The following is a 19,462-nucleotide window of genomic DNA, read 5'->3' as shown; positions in this document are numbered from 1 at the left end:
CACCCAGAGGAAAGCAGTACATACTGACTTTCATGGATTTTGCCACCCGATGGCCGGAAGCAGTAGCTCTAAGCAACACCAGGGCTAAAAGTGTGTGCCAGGCACTAGCAGACATTTTTGCCAGGGTAGGTTGGCCCTCCGACATCCTCACAGATGCAGGGACTAATTTCCTGGCAGGAACTATGAAAAACCTTTGGGAAGCTCATGGGGTAAATCACTTGGTTGCCACTCCTTACCATCATCAAACAAATGGCATGGTGGAGAAGTTTAATGGAACTTTGGGGGCCATGATACGTAAATTCGTAAATGAGCACTCCAATGATTGGGACCTAGTATTGCAGCAGTTGCTCTTTGCCTACAGAGCTGTACCACATCCCAGTTTAGGGTTTTCCCCATTTGAACTTGTATATGGCCGTGAGGTTAAGGGGCCATTGCAGTTGGTGAAGCAGCAATGGGAGGGATTTACACCTTCTCCAGGAACTAACATTCTGGACTTTGTAACCAACCTACAAAACACCCTCCGAACCTCTTTAGCCCTTGCTAGAGAAAACTTACAGGATGCTCAAAAAGAGCAAAAAGCCTGGTATGATAAACATGCCAGAGAGCGTTCCTTCAAAGTAGGAGACCAGGTCATGGTCTTAAAGGCGCTCCAGGCCCATAAAATGGAAGCATCGTGGGAAGGGCCATTCGTGGTCCAGGAGCGCCTGGGAGCTGTTAATTATCTCATAGCATTCCCCACCTCCAACCGAAAGCCTAAGGTGTACCATATTAATTCTCTAAAGCCCTTTTATTCCAGAGAATTAAAGGTTTGTCAGTTTACAGCCCAGGGAGGAGACGACGCTGAGTGGCCTGAAGGTGTTTACTACGAAGGGAAATGTGCTGGTGGTGTGGAAGAGGTGAACCTCTCCATGACCCTTGGGCGTATGCAGCGACAGCAGATCCAGGAGCTGTGCACTAGCTACGCGCCAACGTTCTCAGCCACCCCAGGACTGACTGAACGGGCATACCACTCCATTGACACAGGTAATGCTCACCCAATTAGGGTCCACCCTTACCGGGTGTCTCCTCAAGCTAAAACTGCTATAGAACGGGAGATCCAGGATATGTTACAGATGGGTGTAATCCGCCCCTCTGAAAGTGCATGGGCATCTCCAGTGGTTCTAGTTCCCAAACCAGATGGGGAAATACGTTTTTGCGTGGACTACCGTAAGCTAAATGCTGTAACTCGCCCAGACAACTATCCCATGCCACGCACAGATGAACTATTAGAGAAACTGGGAAGGGCCCAGTTCATCTCTACCTTGGACTTAACCAAGGGGTACTGGCAGGTACCGCTAGATGAATCTGCCAAGGAAAGGTCAGCCTTCATCACACATCTCGGGCTGTATGAATTTAATGTACTCCCTTTCGGGCTGCGAAATGCACCCGCCACTTTCCAAAGACTTGTAGATGGTCTCCTAGCGGGATTAGGAGAATATGCAGTCGCCTACCTTGACGATGTGGCCATATTTTCGGATTCCTGGGCAGACCACCTGGAACATCTACAAAAAGTCCTTGAGCGCATAAGGGAGGCAGGACTAACTGTTAAGGCTAAGAAGTGTCAAATAGGCCTAAACAGAGTGACTTACCTTGGACACCAGGTGGGTCAAGGAACTATCAGCCCCCTACAGGCCAAAGTGGATGCTATCCAAAAGTGGCCTGTCCCAAAGTCAAAGAAACAGGTTCAATCCTTCTTAGGCTTGGCCGGTTATTACAGACGATTTGTACCGCACTACAGCCAAATCGCTGCCCCACTGACAGACCTAACCAAAAAGAAACAGCCAAATGCTGTTCAGTGGACCGGAAGGTGTCAGAAGGCCTTTAACAAGCTTAAAGCGACACTCATGTCTGACCCTGTACTAAGGGCCCCAGACTTTGACAAACCGTTCCTAGTAACCACAGATGCATCCGAGCGTGGTGTGGGAGCAGTTTTAATGCAGAAAGGACCTGATCAAGAATTCCACCCTGTAGTGTTTCTCAGCAAAAAACTGTCTGAGAGGGAAAGCAACTGGTCAGTCACTGAAAAAGAATGTTATGCCATTGTCTACGCTCTGGAAAAGCTACGCCCATATGTTTGGGGACGGCGTTTCCACCTGCAAACCGACCATGCTGCACTAAAGTGGCTTCACACCATCAAAGAAACTAACAGAAAACTTCTTCGGTGGAGTTTAGCTCTCCAAGATTTTGATTTCGACATCCAACACATCTCAGGAGCTTCTAACAAAGTGGCTGATGCACTCTCCCGTGAAAGTTTCCCAGAATCAACTGGTTAAAATCGTCCTTGAGATGTGGAAAATATTGTTAGTCTTTATGTACTTGGTAGTATATTTAGAGATGCATGTGTCTTATTAACTCTGTTTTCCTAGAGCTCCAGGAAGAAATCCCAGCCAGTGTTTCACCCTAGCTGAGATTTGGGGGGCGTGTCATAAATATAAAGGGAAGGGTAAACCCCTTTGAAATCCCTCCTGGCCAGGGGAAAGCTCCTCTCACCTGTAAAGGGTTAAGAAGCTAAAGGTAACCTCGCTGGCACCTGACCAAAATGACCAATGAGGAGACAAGATACTTTCAAAAGCTGGGAGGAGGGAGAGAAACAAAGGGTTTGTGTGTCTGTCTGTAGTCGTCTTGGCCAGGGACAGAACAGGAATGGAGCCTTAGAACTTTTAGTAAGTAATCTAGCTAGGTATGTGTTAGATTATGATTTCTTTAAATGGCTGAGAAAAGAATTGTGCTGAATAGAATAACTATTTCTGTCTGTGTATCTTTTTTGTAACTTAAGGTTTTGCCTAGAGGGGTTCTCTATGTTTTTGAATCTAATTACCCTGTAAGATATCTACCATCCTGATTTTACAGGGGGGATTTCTTTATTTCTATTTACTTCTATTTTTTATTAAAAGTCTTCTTGTAAAACACTGAATGCTTTTTCATTGTTCTCAGATCCAAGGGTTTGGGTCTGTGGTCACCTATGCAAATTGGTGAGGCTTTTTATCCAACATTTCCCAGGAAAGGGGGAGTGCAAGTGTTGGGAGGATTGTTCATTGTTCTTAAGATCCAAGGGTCTGGGTCTGTAGTCACCTAGGCGAATTGGTGAGGCTTTTTACCAAACCTTGTCCAGGAAGTAGGGTGCAAGGTTTTGGGAAGTATTTTGGGGGGAAGGACGCGTCCAAACAGCTCTTCCCCAGTAACCAGTATTAGTTTGGTGGTGGTAGCGGCCATTCCAAGGATAACGGGGGTAATATTTTGTACCTTGGGGAAGTTTTGACCTAAGCTGGTAAAGATAAGCTTAGGAGGTTTTTCATGCAGGTCCCCACATCTGTACCCTAGAGTTCAGAGTGGGGGAGGAACCTTGACAGCTCCATTGAAGTCAAATGGACTTTGACAATTTACCCCAGTGGAGGATTTGGCCTTAAAAATGCAAATTGAACTCAGTAGTTTTTATTGTTTCTAATTGCCTCTGCATTATGCTTTAATTTAACTCTTGGATGTTCAGGTGCAAAAGTACAAATTGGAAGTGACCTCAGTGGTATTACTTTTGTTTTACTGTGGTGTAAGTGAAAACAGAATTTGTCCCAATGTGTATTTCCACCATATTCTGAATAAATAACAAAGGATTTTAAAAATAATATTTGAATTTACAAGAAAGTGATTATTTTTGTTTTTTTTAGGAGCAATGTCTGGAGGCTTCAACTTTCAGGTTACAGATGGTTTGAACTTTGCACCTCGGCAAATTTTTAGTATCACAGCTCGCACACTAGTTATCAGCCTAGAAATTAACAAAGGACTGGGAGTGTTTCCAGGTATGACTTTGGCTATTAAATTATTTTGATTCAATTTATTTGAAATAATTGCATAGGAAATAATGTGTATAATTATATGATAGATATCTGCCTGGCTATAAAACAGCTGTAGATAGATACACATCTAAATTTGTTGTATGCAGTGTTGTAGTCATGTTGGTCCTAGGATATTAGAAAGAAATGGTGGGTAAAGTAATATCTTTTATTGGACCAACTTCTGTTGGTGAGAGAGACAAGCTTTTGAGCTTACACTGAGACCTGAAAAAGAGCTCTGTGTAGCACAAAAGCTTGTTGCTCTCACCCAGTTTGTTTCTCACATATCCAAATTCGTAATTTTTAAAACCACAGTTGAATTCATTTGTCAAGTGTTTAACTTATTGATATGGGTATTGATATATATGCACATTAGTATGACCTGTAGTGTTATTACTTCTAAACACAGGAGATTATTAAACTAAATTAATTCCAAAATTCTTCTTTAGGTTCATAGAAGCTAGTGGCATAAAGTACGTGTTGGAATATTGAGCCTGTCTCAATTGGTCATAAGTTATAGGAACAGAGTAAAGTTTAATGCCCTGAGGATTCTGAATCGCAACATTGATACTAACCAGTGGGCTGATTCTCTTAATTGCTCCTTGAGAATGTTATGAAAAGCAGCAGAGACCTACAGTTGTCTTTTTGTTGACTGGGGAAGACAGAATTGCTTTGGTTCACATATGAAAGTTTATGATTGCAACCATAAGAGCCAACATCTTAACTTTTTAAATGAAAGCCTAAGTCCTGAGGGAGCTGATGGATTAGGAGCCACACTCAGAGATGTTTTGTACTCATCATTGGCAAGTAGACAAGTTTCAAGCTCTGCTATAGCACAATTTTGCCCAGAAGTGATTCCTGGATGAGACAGTAGCATAACACGAGACACTAACTTCTGGAAAGGTCCCAGGTTTAACTCTTGTAACTCGCTCACATCTTGTTATTGGGGCCTAAGAAATAAAGATTTGTCTCTTACCAGCACTTCTGCGTGTTATACCTTTCATACGGATAGTATGTTGCCTGAACTACCTTTGTCTTTCAGAGAATGTTGTCCATCAACACAGGGAGGGATTCAGTGTTGGGGAAAAAGAAAAGGAGTACTTGTGGCACCTTAGAGACTAACAGATTTATCTGAGCATAAGCTTTCATGAGCTACAGCTCACTTCCGATGAAGTGAGCTGTAGCTCACGAAAGCTTATGCTCAGATAAATTTGTTAGTCTCTAAGGTGCCACAAGTACTCCCTTTCTTTTTGCGGATACAGACTAACATGGCTGCTACTCTGAAACCTGTCATTAAAAGTGTTGGGGAAGTTTGCACTGTAGCTCTTCATCTATATATGTTGTGTTAAGCTAGCATGAGAGAAATATTTAAGTTTGTTTACCTTTTCAAACAGAATTCTCATAAGTAAAGCCTCATAATACAAACCACTTAAAGGAAACAAAAAATCAGGTTATTGCAGCATGGTCTTGTAATTCAGTCAGTATAAATGTGATTAAAATAAATCTACTTACAAGCCTTATTAATCTGTACCATGCCTGTCTGGTGTTTTTTGGTTTGTAAGGTTGCCTCAGGCACAGGGTTTACAGGAATTTCTACTGTAAGCCAAATACAATTATAAGAAAAATATTCCTGACACATTTTTGTAGGAAGAGCCTCTAGACTTTCTGACAGCTTTCCAGCAAGGAAAATATATTTCCTTCACCACTGCTCAGCTTGGTCTACAGTCTTTGCTGAGCTGTTATTTTACTTTGACTTAGTAAATATATATATGGAGAGAGAGAAATTGTGCTAAGTTTTTTCACACTTTGGTTAACCTTAACTCTTCAGGGTTTTTCCATTCTCCCTCTCTCTCTTTTTTGCCACTTGCGCTATAAAAATGAAAAAGCTTGCTCCTAAACATTGAGATTGTCTGTGTAGCGATGTACATTAAACTTGTTTCATTCAGCTTTTCTGAACTGCGGCACTTTGACTATCCTGAAGGGGTTGCGCCTATGGTAATGGCACTGTTTTTTCTTCTTTTTCACTAGCCTCCCACCCACAAATATATAATAGTCACTGTCTGGTTACATTGTATGGGGTTGAAGGAAGCCTCAGTGTTGAAGCAACCTCAGGAATTTTGCTTTATGGGCAGGTGAAGCCTGGACACATTGTAGAGCATATGTCTGGTCTTCGAAGTTGGGCATAATCTACTCTGCCCATGCTTTATGACTAAGGCTATGTTTATGTCACGGAGGTCATGGAATCCATGACTTCCAGAGATCTCTGTGACATTCTCCTTTATCCCAGGGGCTGCAGGAATCTGGAGCTGACAGCCAGTGGGGCCCTGGCAGGGTTCCAGCAACAGGTGACAGAGTCCTGAGGGACCCCTCCTCAGGGTTCCAGCAACAGGCGACAGCCTTGTGCCGGGGGAGTAGAATGCCTTGGGCAAGCAGCTGGGGTGTCCCATTTTTTCTTTGGGAAATATGGTCACCCTGCAGCTCCCAGCTGCCGTGGGTGGACGGGAAACCCCACAGCTCCCAGCCACCACTGTGGTGGGGGAAACCATGGAGCCGCAGCAGCAAAAGTCACAGACAGGTCACAGCTTCCCTGAATTTTTGTTTATTGTTGTCAGGGGAGCGCTGGCCCTCAGGCAGGGGAGCGCTGGCCAACAGTCTAGCATCCTGGCTCTGGCAGGCAACAGACAAACACAGGCTTCGTGGCTTATGGTGGGGAGGCTGCCACCCCAGAGGTGGGGTTGCAGGGCTAGGGAGATGCAGACCCACCCAGCTCCACTGCATCCCAGCCAAGGGCCCTTAAGGTGGCAAGGTGTCCTGCCACTGAGTCAGCGTGGATGCTCCTTCAACACGCTGACCAGCTGTTAAGCTGCAACACCACCAAACTAAAGTCTGGTTTCCCTGGGCTACTTCCTACCAGAGTTCCAGATCAGGCTCCGTAGTCTCAGGCTCCTCTGTTTCATCAGGTACTCAGCCGCCGGCAGTCCCACCAGCTCCTCCCCGGACTTGGTCCTCTCCAGGTCCAGGTTGCTGCCTGCCTTCACAGATGGGTCAGCAGGCAGCAGCAAGAAGGACACGTCTGTCTCCTTCCCTGGCTCTGTTCCAGCTGAGCTAGGGGCTCCATCTTTTGTACTTCCTGCCCCGCCCCTCAACTTCTGGTGGGAGGGCCAAGCCCAGCCTGACTCCGCTCACCTGGGCAGAGAGAGTGGTTCCTCCCCCTCTGGCTTGGAGGGAGGCCACACCACGTCACTACAGTATAAATAAAAGCTACTGTATGTGAACTTGCCTCATGACAAAGATCTGCATTTGTTGGGGGACATCCTTATTCTTTGAGTATTGAGAGATGACAATTAGGAAGCTAGTCAAACAACTAATTTTATAAAGTACTATATAAATAATAATATACTTAGATTATGGGCTGTGCAGTATATATGAAAGTTTTCCTGTGGCAAAATATTTACATTGTTGTAAACTTGTATTATTTTTAATTATTATTTAGGGTCTAGAAAACTTATTTCAGCTCATGATCTGAAAGCTGTAACCAACGATGTGGCCAACATAGGAAACAGAACTATCACATTTACTATTGTCAGAGCCCCAAAACTTGGAAGACTGATCAGAATAGACTCTGACAAGACCACACAGGATATTTCCACTTTTACCCAATCCATGGTAAGCATTCACATTACAAAAGGTCCAGTGGCAGACTGTTATTGTAAAGAGCATCCTAGTTATTCAATCTCTGCCCAGTCCTTTTACACTGGTTTTTGTGCCAGTTATGTGTCCCATCACAATCATTGCCCAATTTAGCTGTGTCATTCAATATCTGGCAATTTGCAGTGACCACTAGATGAGAAGCGCCTGCTCTCCCTATTGGAAATTGGTGAAGTCTGAATAATTTGCACTCTCTTGTTTTGGTTATAATGGTATTTATTTAACTAAGGTGGACTTTTCCAATGTCCAGTGCTAGTTGGCTGATCCCGTTTCCCTTCCTGATTTCTCACTCCCCACTAGTGCACAGGTTCGAAGTCGTTGGTCCTGGGTGAAGAAGTCATCCAAGAAGTCCCTTGAGGTGTTTAACAGCAAATTTCATGATCGCTTAGGCTGGACCCAGTCCCCTTGAAGTCAGTAGGAGTCTTTCTTTTGACTTCAGTGAACATTAGATTAGGCTCTTAAAGAGCATCCCTCCAAAGGAAATGCTTGGATAGAAGACTGTTAACCATGATGCAGGACCTTGAATTTGAAGGGTTAAAAAGGGGGAACTTCATTTACCTTCCATGAAGAACCTTATAGGTGTGGCTGCTACTAAAAGAGAATTGCTGAGCCTTTGTGTAAAGCATCTGGATATAATTGTGTGTTCCACAAAACAAATTAGTCTCAGAGAACATGCCTCACAGTGAGACTTAAGGAGCTCAATCTATGTAGCTTATAGAACAGAAAGTTAAGAAGTAACTTGGTCATGATCTAGAAGTACTTACGTAGAAAAGAGATATCTGATAGTTGACAGCTACTTAATCTGCAAACAAGATCATAACAAGGTCCTGTGGCTGGAAGTTGAAGCTTGACCAATATAAAACTGGAAATAAGTGTTATACCAATAAAATAAAAACCAGCAGGGTCTTATTAAAGGGGAAAAGGCAAAATGCCACATTTATTGTGAATACAGAAAGAATCATAGTAAGCAGTTAGTTATAGCTATAACATTCCATTCAATTTCATATTTATTCACACATTCATTCACACACACACACACACACACACACACAGGTTCTGCAAGGTTGTTATCATAATTACCAGCCTTAGAGTTGCTCATTACAAGCCATTGGCCAGGTGGCCTGGACATGAGGAGGGAGCAGAGCCTTGTCAGATGCACATCTGATGCTCCTGGAAGTTGGTTTGCAGAATCAGACCTCAAAGTTCTCACTTTCTAAAGTCCATTTTTATAGGAATTTCTTCCTATGCCAATCTATGGGAATTGCTTCATCATGCTGTCGCTGAATCAGTCAGCAGATGGCACATTCCTGACGGCTCCGTGCTGCCAGATGTTATCTTGTTCTTTGTTTCTCCCATCCTTGAGGCTGTTGGGTGGATTCCAGTCTGCCCTCCAGGGGTCCACTGGTTATTTCCACTTGACGCCTTCTTCAGCCGATGGACACTGGATTCTTAGGCTGGCACCTCCCTGATCATTCAGTTATTATCCACACCAAGCATCCATCCACATACATCCTTTATCTCTATTTTAATCACAATTGTTAACAAAGCGAGATGAATACAACAAAAGGGTGGGGAGTCTCTGGGTGCTGTTTCTGTTGTTACAGAGTATTGCTTTGAGTCTCTCTCTGTGTGAGTAGTTGTTGTTACAAAGAATTGCTTTGAGAACAGACTCTGTCTTAGAATGTACTAACACAATTAGCAGCTTGCAAGTTTCACACAGAGAGGGAGAGAAACAGTACCAAAAACCAAGAGACCTCTTAATTAGTAATACCCTGGAATTTAAACTATGGGGAATCAAACTCATTTGTGATTTTAATACAGAACTTCTTTAATATGATCCAACATAAGGAGCAAATTTTTAACAGTACTTACCAACAACTTACCAAGGAATGTGGTGAATTCTCCATCACTTGAAATCTTTAGATCAAGACTGGATGTTTCTCTAAAACATATGCTGTAGTTCAACCACAGTTATTGGGCTTGAGGCAGGAATTATTCTGTGAAATTCTGTGGTTTGTGTTACGCAGGAAGTCAGCTCAGGTGGCCGTAATGGTCCCTTCTGGTATTAAAATCTATGCATTTATGAACATTAGGTTTACACAGTTATGTGCTCACGTCAGGAAATGCCATAGCTTAGGTTGTATATGTAACTTTTACTCTGTTCTCTTTTAGATATAATACAGCCTTTAAGTGTTATTTATCAAATAATACTTCAAAATGTCATGCAGCTTCTTCCTATAACCGTAGATCTTACAAATTCTTATGCCTTTTTACAAATTAAAAAAGTACTCAGCCAAATGTTGTGTGTCTGTCTCCATTTTAGGCCTTGTCTGTCTTTGGGAGTTTTGGGACCCATAGTCTCCAACAAGTGCAGCTCCATTAGTGGTAGCTGTATTGTAGATAAGGCTCAGGTGTTTTAACCATTCTCCTCTAACTTTATGAAGGAAATGGGGAAAGAGAAGGAAAATTTTAATGTTGGGAAAAATTCTCACCTGGCTTAGCTCAGTGTGTTTTAGCCATACAGGAGCAAGCTAAACAGAAATGAAAGGTAGCAAATATGGTTGATGATGTATATTTGGAGCATAGAATTGTGCAACTACTGAGTAGGAATTTGAGATAAAAAATAGTGAAGTCCATGAAGAATAAGAAATTCAGGTTCTGTTTGTTAATAAAAGTCTTGTGAATCAGGTTTGAACTGGAAAGCATTTTGGTTTAATTTAGTTTTTTCCGTTTCTTTGGCCTTATAGTCAGTGTTCAGAAATATATACTTCTCACCTCAAGTGAAACTCATTTATCTTGACTAAAGAAGAAGTTAGCTAATCTCCTTCCTTATGTCTGTGTTTCACTGCCTCAATAAAGCCATAATTATCACCCACTTTCCACTAAACTTGTCCAAGGCCAGCTGTTTTGCAGACAGCATAAAAAACTATTTTGTGCATCTTATTTTCCAAGCCTGTTAGATTAATTTTGAATACAGTTGATTGTTTTCTTGGCAATCTTTTCATGATATCTCAACAATCTTTTTTATCAGTCAGCTAGCTGCTTGCTTCCTCCCCAGACTAAATCCAAATATGTTTATTTAATTAAACTGAATACAACTCGTTCAGTTATCTCCTAATTTTTAATCCTATTTGAAACAGTTGCATAAATGGACCTTTCCTTAGCCCAGACACTCCTATGTGCATGCAGTAAAAATACCCTAGATAGATTTTAAAGAAATAGTAAAAATAGTAAATTTACTTTGTCCAGCTTTGTCCAGCTTGGAGCTATGCTTAGGAGAGTGATCCTGCCCCCCTATCTACATGGACATATGACCTTTTTGCATCATTTTGGGGATTCTGGCAAACACCAGTCACAAAGGGCAAAGTTTAGCAATAACTATATTTTTGGGGCAACACACATCATGTTACTTTGGACGTTGTTTTGGAAGTTCAGCCCACAGGGCTCAGTTCTCCTACTAATGTCAGTGGAAACTTTTCCATTGATTTCAGTGGGAGCAGATTGGTCCCATTCATAGCTGGAGCTTAGATTCCATAGTTCCATGCTTTAGAAACACTAGAAATGATCAAATAGAATTATTCAGTCCATTCAAAAATATGTCATGTAAACCTGTGCTAGAGAAGTCCATGAGATGACTGCAAGCTGTGTAAAGAAGTACTTATGGGTACAACAGCGATCGCATTGGCAATCACAAACTAACACAGGTTAAGCCAGGTCAGTTAGCTGAATGAGAGTTCTCCAAGGATTCAGTATGTAACACTCTTCTCTCTGAGTCAGTGAACCAGTTTCAGCATGAGGATAAATCTGTTGGATGAGACTTGAAAACAAAGTCCTGACCTCTTGTGCTTACTAAAGATACCAGGGCACTTTCACAAGATTATGGGTATTAACCCTGAGATTCTGACCAAATTCCAGTGCAGGTAATTGCTTTTTGTAGACCAGAAATTCAGTTGAAAATATATTCTTCATTTCTTGCCCTGATTGATGCTTAGTGGTCTTGCTGTGTGCTGCTGGGAATAGATATGCATTCCCAGGGACAGATACACTTCAGTGGTGGGACAAGTGGTGTGTGTGTGTTTGTGTATATATGTATACTTTGTATCAGTTGTACAAAAAAGGTGTTGATGTGAAAAGTGGTGGGCAAAGTGTTGTATGTAGATATGTTTATTTCTCTGAAGATATCCTACTGGACTCTCACTCCTGAGTCTTAACTCCTTGTCGTCAGACTGGCAGAACTCTATTAACTCTTAAGTTTGTTGTTTCTCAAAGGCAGCAATAACAGGATAGAGTGTGAGGTAGGTTCCTTTCTGGCTGTTGTGTGCCATTCCCTGCTGAGTATACAAGCTGCCCGCCATGGACTCCAGTCAGCTCCTTATGGACTATAGGTGGTGAAGGAGCTGCCCTAGAGAAAGCATGACTTAACAGTCATTGAACCAGCTCCTCCAGCTCCCAGCAGTGCCTTATTAGCTATTTTGTACTGTCTTACCCTTTTGAGGGCCTACTCACTTATTTCTATGTCACTTCTACCACCCTCAAAGGGAAGCAAATTTAAGAGCTTGGGGAGTTCTGCCAGTCTGGCACTAGTGACTTGAAGGTCGCACAGATTATATATTCAAGGCAGTAGAACTACAAGGTAATTTCCCCACATACATTATGTATACAATCATTAAGCATTGTCATGGACACTTTGTTCTGCTTCAGACTGTTGTGCCTACGATTATTCTCCAGTTGTACCTGTATATTCAAGTGACTGACTCCCTCTATTTTGGACAGGTGGATGAAGGCTTGATCATCTATGAGCACACACATAATGAGGCTGTGGGCTGGAGTGCAGAAGATTCTTTTACATTTACAGTCTCCTCCCCACCAGCAGCTCTGGATCTCCAGGTGTTTCACGTTGCCATTTCATATGAAATTAACAGACATGATCAGAGTAGTCACTTGCTTGCAAATACAGGTGAGGTTACTGTGCTCTTTGAGACACCTAATGTTTATTACCACATGTGGGATCCAATGAGCAAATTAGAAAAAATGCAGGGCAAACTTTTCCTCAATAACAATTTATATTGATTTCCTCAAAATATTTATAGCATAGATTGCAGTGTAGGTAATATTTTGCAAATGATTTCCAATTGTTTTAGTAAACATTTAAAGAGACACTGGTCAAAATGTAGTTTAAGTCCAAAATGTAAGTTTTGCAAAAACAGAAAGGGTTTTGAGTTTATTATTAATAGAAAAGTTTTTGTGAATTATTTCTTTTATATGCCTCTTTCTGATGCCTGGCCAGAAGACTAGCCTGGGAAACTAAAGTTCACTAAACCTTTTTTTTTTTTTTTAAAGAGACCTTAAAACATTAAAGCACTTTAGAAATTCAATATATTTATTTTTTCCTCTTTAATGTTGTGGTTGCAATTCTCCTTTTTTGCTATAATGATGTGGTAGTAATTGCTAGGGATAATAATAGAGTGTCTTCTGTAGCTGTAACGTATTGCTACATCTTTAATCCAACACCCATTCATCAATATAGGAATGTATCCTCTGACTTTTAAATCTCTACATTTTAAAAAAACATGGTAATATATTTCCAGCTGGGACAGAGGGTCATGTGGGATATCCATATACCAGGAGAGCATTTGAAACATTGACTCCACATCAGTCTTCCCTGAGCTCCGTTAGTATTGCTACTGCACATGTGCATCTTATTTCTGAAATGTTGCTATGACCAAGTAATAGTTTTTAAATGGCTCTTTTTCTTTCTGCAAGGTGCTATTGTCCAGGAAGGAGGTAAAGTCCTAATCAACAAAACAAATTTAGATGCTTCAAATCTATTGGTTAAGTTACCCGACATGCAACGTTCTATATATGAAGTCTGGTATCAAGTGATATCTTTACCTCAGCATGGCATAATTGTGGTTGGAGAAAGAAATATTACCAAAGAAAAACCTAACTTCTCCCAGTACATACTTAACAAATTTGGAATCGTTTACATGCATGATAACTCTGAATCACTTGCTGATCATTTCACTTTTGCTGTTTGGTTAAACCTGAAGAGTAAGTCTGCAACAAAGCCTGATACCGATGTTTTGGAAGAGATGTTTAATATCACCATTGTTCCAGTGAATGACCAAGTTCCAGAGTTGAAGACTAAAGGGCTGCGTTTGAAAGTTCTGCAAGGAGATACGTCTGTGTTAGGACCAGAAAATTTGAAAGTCGAAGACTTAGACAGCAGTCCAGGGGAGATCAAATACACCGTCATTAGCAATCCCACCAATGGCTATTTATCAATGATGAACAATCTCAGTACATCCATACAAGATTTCACACAAGCTGATGTTGATAGTGGCAGAGTTTGGTTTGTACAAGATGGAAGTTCATCCTCTGGGGTTTTTTACTTTAGTGTGACTGATGGCAAACATCGCCCATTATACAAACTTTTCAACCTTGAAGTCACACCAGTCTCTCTCACCCTAGTCAACCTTACTGACGTGGTACTTCCACAGGGTCAGACCTCTGTCACTATTACTAATGTACAGCTATCAGCTACAACAAATGGAAAAAGTACTGACATTAGTTATGAAATAACAGTGCCTTTCAAATATGGCCATTTACTGATTGGAAATGAGCAGGTTACTAAGTTTGAGCAGGCAGACTTACACTCAGGAAGACTATCTTATCTTATGACAAATCTCAGTGCATCCCGGGATATATTGGAGTTTATGTTGTTCACCTCAGAAAGTAATCTTACAGGACAGGTACTCAATATCACAGCAGGGCCTTTGGTGAAAGCTGCATCTGACCTGAAAATTCCAAGCAGGATGGTTTATAAATTAAGGATCAAGGACCTGGATGCTACAGAATTAGCTAATTTGACAAATAGCAATCCCAAATTTGAAGTGATAGTTCCCCCAGCTCATGGAAGACTTGTAAGAAGAAGGTCGATAAATGATGCTACGTTTGTAGGAATTAATTTGTTCACACAAAATGACATTGACAGAGGTGTTGTGCTGGTTGATATAGATGCTAATATGACAGGTACTGATATGTTAAATGACTCGTTCACATTCATACTCAGGGCTGATGACGTGCAGCCTGCTGTAGGCTATTTTCAATATGTCATAGTGCCATATGATCCTTTACTTGTGCAGGGTTTTACAAGTCAAGTGCCTTTCTTAACCTACACGGATACTTTAAAAATTCATACTACTTCCAAGGATGAGCCACCGGTTTCCCAACAGGATGAGGGACATACGGAGGCACCGGGAAAGACTGTACAGATCAGGTGGCAAAACCGAAATCGCTGGGGAAATCAAAATGAGGAAGAGTCATTGCTTAATGGGGAACCAGTCGAGAACAGATCTGCAAGAACCGAGATCACAGTTAAAGCAAATGCCAAAAGTCCCAAAGTGAAGCCACGTGAAAACAGTAACCCTTTGTCCATCATTATCCCACTTACATCAGTGGCTCTTTTACTCATTGTCGCTGTTATTTCTGTGTGTTTTTTTCTAATGTGTCATAAGACAGAAAAGGCAAAATCTCTCATCAAAAATCAAACACAGACAGTTCCTAGCACTCCAGGTCTCAGTCCAGAACGGAGTCTGACCGTACCCATGGTCACAGTGACGCCTCTTCCAAAAGGGGCTGCAAACTGCACAGCCGCTCCATTCGTGGCAGTCAGATGTAAACAGCTCCTTCCCACACCGGTTGCTTCAGCTGAAAAAAATTCTCTGCAAAACAGCTGGTTAAACCTTGATCCTGAAATGCTCCAGCACTGTCGAAAAACAAACCCAGCTTTGAAACACAATCAGTATTGGGTGTAGAGTGTGGCCATTTTGGGTCATGTAGATTAATGTAGATTTTTAAGAAAATATATATAATGTTGACATTTGATCATTCTTTATTATGCTTATTTATTATGGGTCAAATTCTGCTCTCTTCACTTTGAGCATGATCCAAACCTCAGTGAAGGCAATGCGCTGATTCCTATTGACTTCAGTGGGCTTTCGATCAGACCCTTAGTTGTTACATAGAAAAAATACCCACTGACTTCAGTGCCTTCTCTGTCCTTCTGTATTTTAAATTAACTCAGTATTTGCAATATATTTTATTTCCCTTGAAAGGGATAAGGCAGCATAAACATTGTGTCATTTACTGTATATTTTTATACAATATGACTTTTTAAAGAACCAAATTTGATACAAATAATTTGTATCTTGTCTAAACCAGCTTACTTTAAAGAAAATGCAACTGTTTTCATAAATAATTGCCAAGGTGCTAATCTCAGGAACATCAGTTAAACCTGAATGCTGTTCAAAGACCAGTGCTAAAGCTACAAAGCTGTGATTATTTTGACAAGTATTCATCAAGGTCCCTGGGCTGGAAGCCTAGGATTCTTCTCCACAAGGATACTACAGCAGTGATAATACATATGTGATTCTGGAGCTTTTGTTTGTTCTTTTTGTCATTCATTTTTAAACTCTAGCCTCACAGGTCTGCTGAATGTCATAATGCATGTCTAACCTCTAATCCACATGGCAAAAAAACTATCAGCCAGCCTGTCTACAGCATTATCTTTAAGCTCTGGGTTTTGTCTGCAGAAACATATCAAATGTCGTACTGCTGTCTAGGGGCTGAATTCTGTCCTCCGTAACACAAGTTCTGCTGTGTTTGAAGTCAGTGAGGCCAATGTAAGTGACAGCAGAATTTAGTCCTTTGCTGTACAAATAGAATTTGTTGCTAAACTACTGAGAAAAATAAATCTGTGTGAAGTTGAGAAAATGAATATACTATGGAAGAGTTTCATAACTTATTGTTAACAAGGAACTTTGATCGTTCGTGCCTTAAACACTATGAAAAAAATTACTTACTCCAATTTAGCTCCGTTGATAAAATGTGTAATAATTTCTCTTTAAAGGGAATATTTTTATTTGTATGAAAGTCCTTGCTAAACAATTATTATTTATATATATATATATATAAAATCCAGTTTTAAGGTCCAGTCCTGCCTTCAGTGAAGACAATGGCAAAACTTCCATTGACTTCAAAGAGAGCAGAACTGGACCTTAATAGAAGATTGCTGAGATCTTAAGTGGTCCCATTATTTATCGCCTGATCTATTTAAAAAAATTTATTTGGAAAGACCATTTTCCAGCTTCTAAACCAGCTTTTATGTGATGATCCATGTACCTGGTGTGGACTCACCACAATGCTTTACAGAGTTCATACTAAAATGTCATTGTAATTTGACATCCAAATACTACCATTCTTTAACATCCAGGACTGTAGTTGTATAAATGTTCTCATTGCCATTTCCTTCACAGCATAATGAACTGTTTAGCCATAAGCTGTATTCCCCCATTTATTTATTCCATTTAGGTGAAATTCATCCCAGTGCAGAGGGCCTTGCCAAGGCCTTGGTTACCACTATGGCCTGAGGGCCAAATTATGGATGCTTAAGCACAGGAGTGCTGGGGATGGGAAAGGCACAGGGAGCTTTCCTAATCCCTCTCCTCTCCCAGCCATGGACAACTGTAATTAAGATGCTTTATGATATGTCATATGGTACAGGGATTCCAGAGGGTCCATTTCTACTGGAAAGGGTATATAAACACTCGGGGCCAAATCCTCAGTTAGTGAAGTCAGTGGAGCTACGTCAGTTCAGACCAGCTAATGATCTGATCCATAGGTCAAGTATTCCCAAATTAAAATGTGTTTGATGACTTAGGGCCCAACCCTGCAGTCCTTGTACAGGCACAACTTCCACTGAGTCCATAAGGATAATATGAGTGTATCCTGAATAAGAATTACAGAATTAAATACTGGTCACCGGTGGACTATTGTGATTTCAGAAACTAACATTTTACAGTCAATGTCCGATGTATTGTTTTTACTTCATCCTATAAGTGTATTTTTGTTTTGTAAAAAGTGGGATTTTTTAAAGGATCCTTTTGTGACATTGCATTCCATATGTTTTATGAAAATATGCTTATGAGTGTGAATACAATGTAATTGGAATATGCTTTATGCAAAAGGTCTTTGTGACCGAACCCATCACAGTGGCATAGTCAAACAGGATATGTGCACAGCTGATTGCTTTGAGACACTCGTAGTAATTTTAAGTGAGTTTTAAGTGTGGTGACTGAACAACAGACAAAGTGGTTACTGGTTTGTTATTTTCTGTTTGCTTATTTTGGGTAAGGGAAATAGGGACAGAAAAGTAAGCAAATTAAGTAAGAGTGAAGCTCAGAAGAAGCTAGAACTGCACAGGTTGCAGATTGCCCAAAAAGGCTGAACACTGGGCGCTGGGAAAGTCTGTGTTAATTAAGAAGACCCTGAGCTGAGTGCATCCCAGTTTCAGTGAACTGCAGAGAGATGTTGCCCAACCTCTGGGTCTGTGCTGAAGCTGACTGAAGTGTCTAACTCAGCAAGACAGGAGTGGAGGGGCGCCTGTTCTGGCAGGAGGGTTGTTCTCAGTGGTATCCCAGCTCATTAAGTGATGGTCTCAAGGGAAGACAAATGGAAATTGATGCACAATTTGCCCGGGAAAAGGCTGCCATGAAGGCAGAAGCAGCCAGACAAGGGGCTGCACACCAGCAAGCACTGGCCTTAAAAGACACAGAGATTGAAGCACAGAAAGCTGCCCAGGAGGAGAAGGAAAGAGAGAAGCAGCATGCTCAGGAGGAGAAGAAAAGAGAACTGGGTAGCAGATGCCCTGTCCAGAAAAGAGGAATTTTAGATGTACTGCCTCCGCCATGGACAGTGTCATGGCAGTAAATTCAGGAGGAGGGTGTGATGTTGCACTCCATATGTTTTATGGAAATATGCTTATGAGTGTGAATACGATGTAACTAGAATATGCTTCATGCAAAAAAAACATAAAGCATATTATGGGTTCTGTGACCGAACCCATAACAGTGGAGACTGAACCCGTCACACCTTTCATTACCAAATAGATTTCAAAATTGCAACATAAGACTGTGATGAAAGGATTTGTAAGAACAACAAAGAATTCAGTTTTATACATTGCAATATGTGGTGTTGTTTTTTAAAAAGCTATAAAAAGTTGAGTTTAGAGAGCAGAAATACATCACTTTACCCTGCTACATATAAAATCTTGTCTCCCAGTTTCCTAGTGTTCTTGTTTTTAATTATATATATTTCATTGGAATAAAAATAGGCTTTCCCACACAAAATCAGATCACTGGTGCATCATATCTGGTATTCTGCTTCTAAAAGTGGTCGGAACTTGATGCTACCAAGACAAACGGGAATTTATTCTGCCATGTACCTAGCCATTCAGAACAATGTAGTATCGAGCTAAATATAGTAATTTGCACAAGTTCACAAAGTACTGCATTTGATTTATTTCAACAAGTTTTTCCACATCCAGTTGCTCCATAAACTGGGAAGAAGATATTTGGAATTCTTGATCTTGACTCTTAATGCATTTTTTCTAGATGTATTTTGTTGTTTAGAAAATATGTCCCACATCCTTTGATCTATCATGTCTGATCTTTTAAAGTGTAAATCATTTTGTCTTTAGTAGCCTGGAAGACATATCTAAAAGTTACTTCATTTAGTATGCTAGGGATGTCTTACACTAGTGACTTGACAACATGCTGACAAGCTATGTGTTACATTAAGCAATAGGAGGCAATTCTAGCACCACAGTGAAAAGGCTATTTTGTGAAATGCAAGTACAATAAACCTCTATCCAACTACCATTCAGCCATTTGAAACTGCGAAGCTGCATTGTTGAGCTGTATTTTTGTATTTGTATTATGACAGTGTCTAGAGACAAAATAAGAATTGGGGCCCTATTGTGCTAGGTACTGTATAAACACAAAGTAGTCTGCAGTCCCTGCTTTGGAGAACTTAGAGGCTAACTGCTT

General features: G+C 40.9%; 1 protein-coding gene across 1 annotated transcript in view; it reads left to right on the top strand.

The window, feature by feature from the left end:
* LOC140911275 (chondroitin sulfate proteoglycan 4-like) overlaps positions 1 to 16,354 on the top strand; it is a 70,353-nt gene extending 53,999 nt beyond the window's left edge. The window contains exons 7-10 of the mRNA XM_073343933.1: positions 3,702 to 3,833; positions 7,360 to 7,532; positions 12,348 to 12,531; positions 13,338 to 16,354. Of these exons, the coding sequence (XP_073200034.1) occupies positions 3,702 to 3,833; positions 7,360 to 7,532; positions 12,348 to 12,531; positions 13,338 to 15,391 (2,543 nt within the window). The 3' untranslated portion in view covers positions 15,392 to 16,354. The remainder of the gene's footprint in view (positions 1 to 3,701; positions 3,834 to 7,359; positions 7,533 to 12,347; positions 12,532 to 13,337) is intronic.
* The last annotated feature ends 3,108 nt before the right edge of the window (positions 16,355 to 19,462 follow it).

Source organism: Lepidochelys kempii, chromosome 5 (assembly GCF_965140265.1).
Source record: "Lepidochelys kempii isolate rLepKem1 chromosome 5, rLepKem1.hap2, whole genome shotgun sequence".
NCBI lineage: Eukaryota > Metazoa > Chordata > Testudines > Cheloniidae > Lepidochelys > Lepidochelys kempii.
The sequence above is the reverse complement of the archived record's forward strand: the minus strand, read 5'-3'. Positions and strand labels throughout refer to the sequence as shown.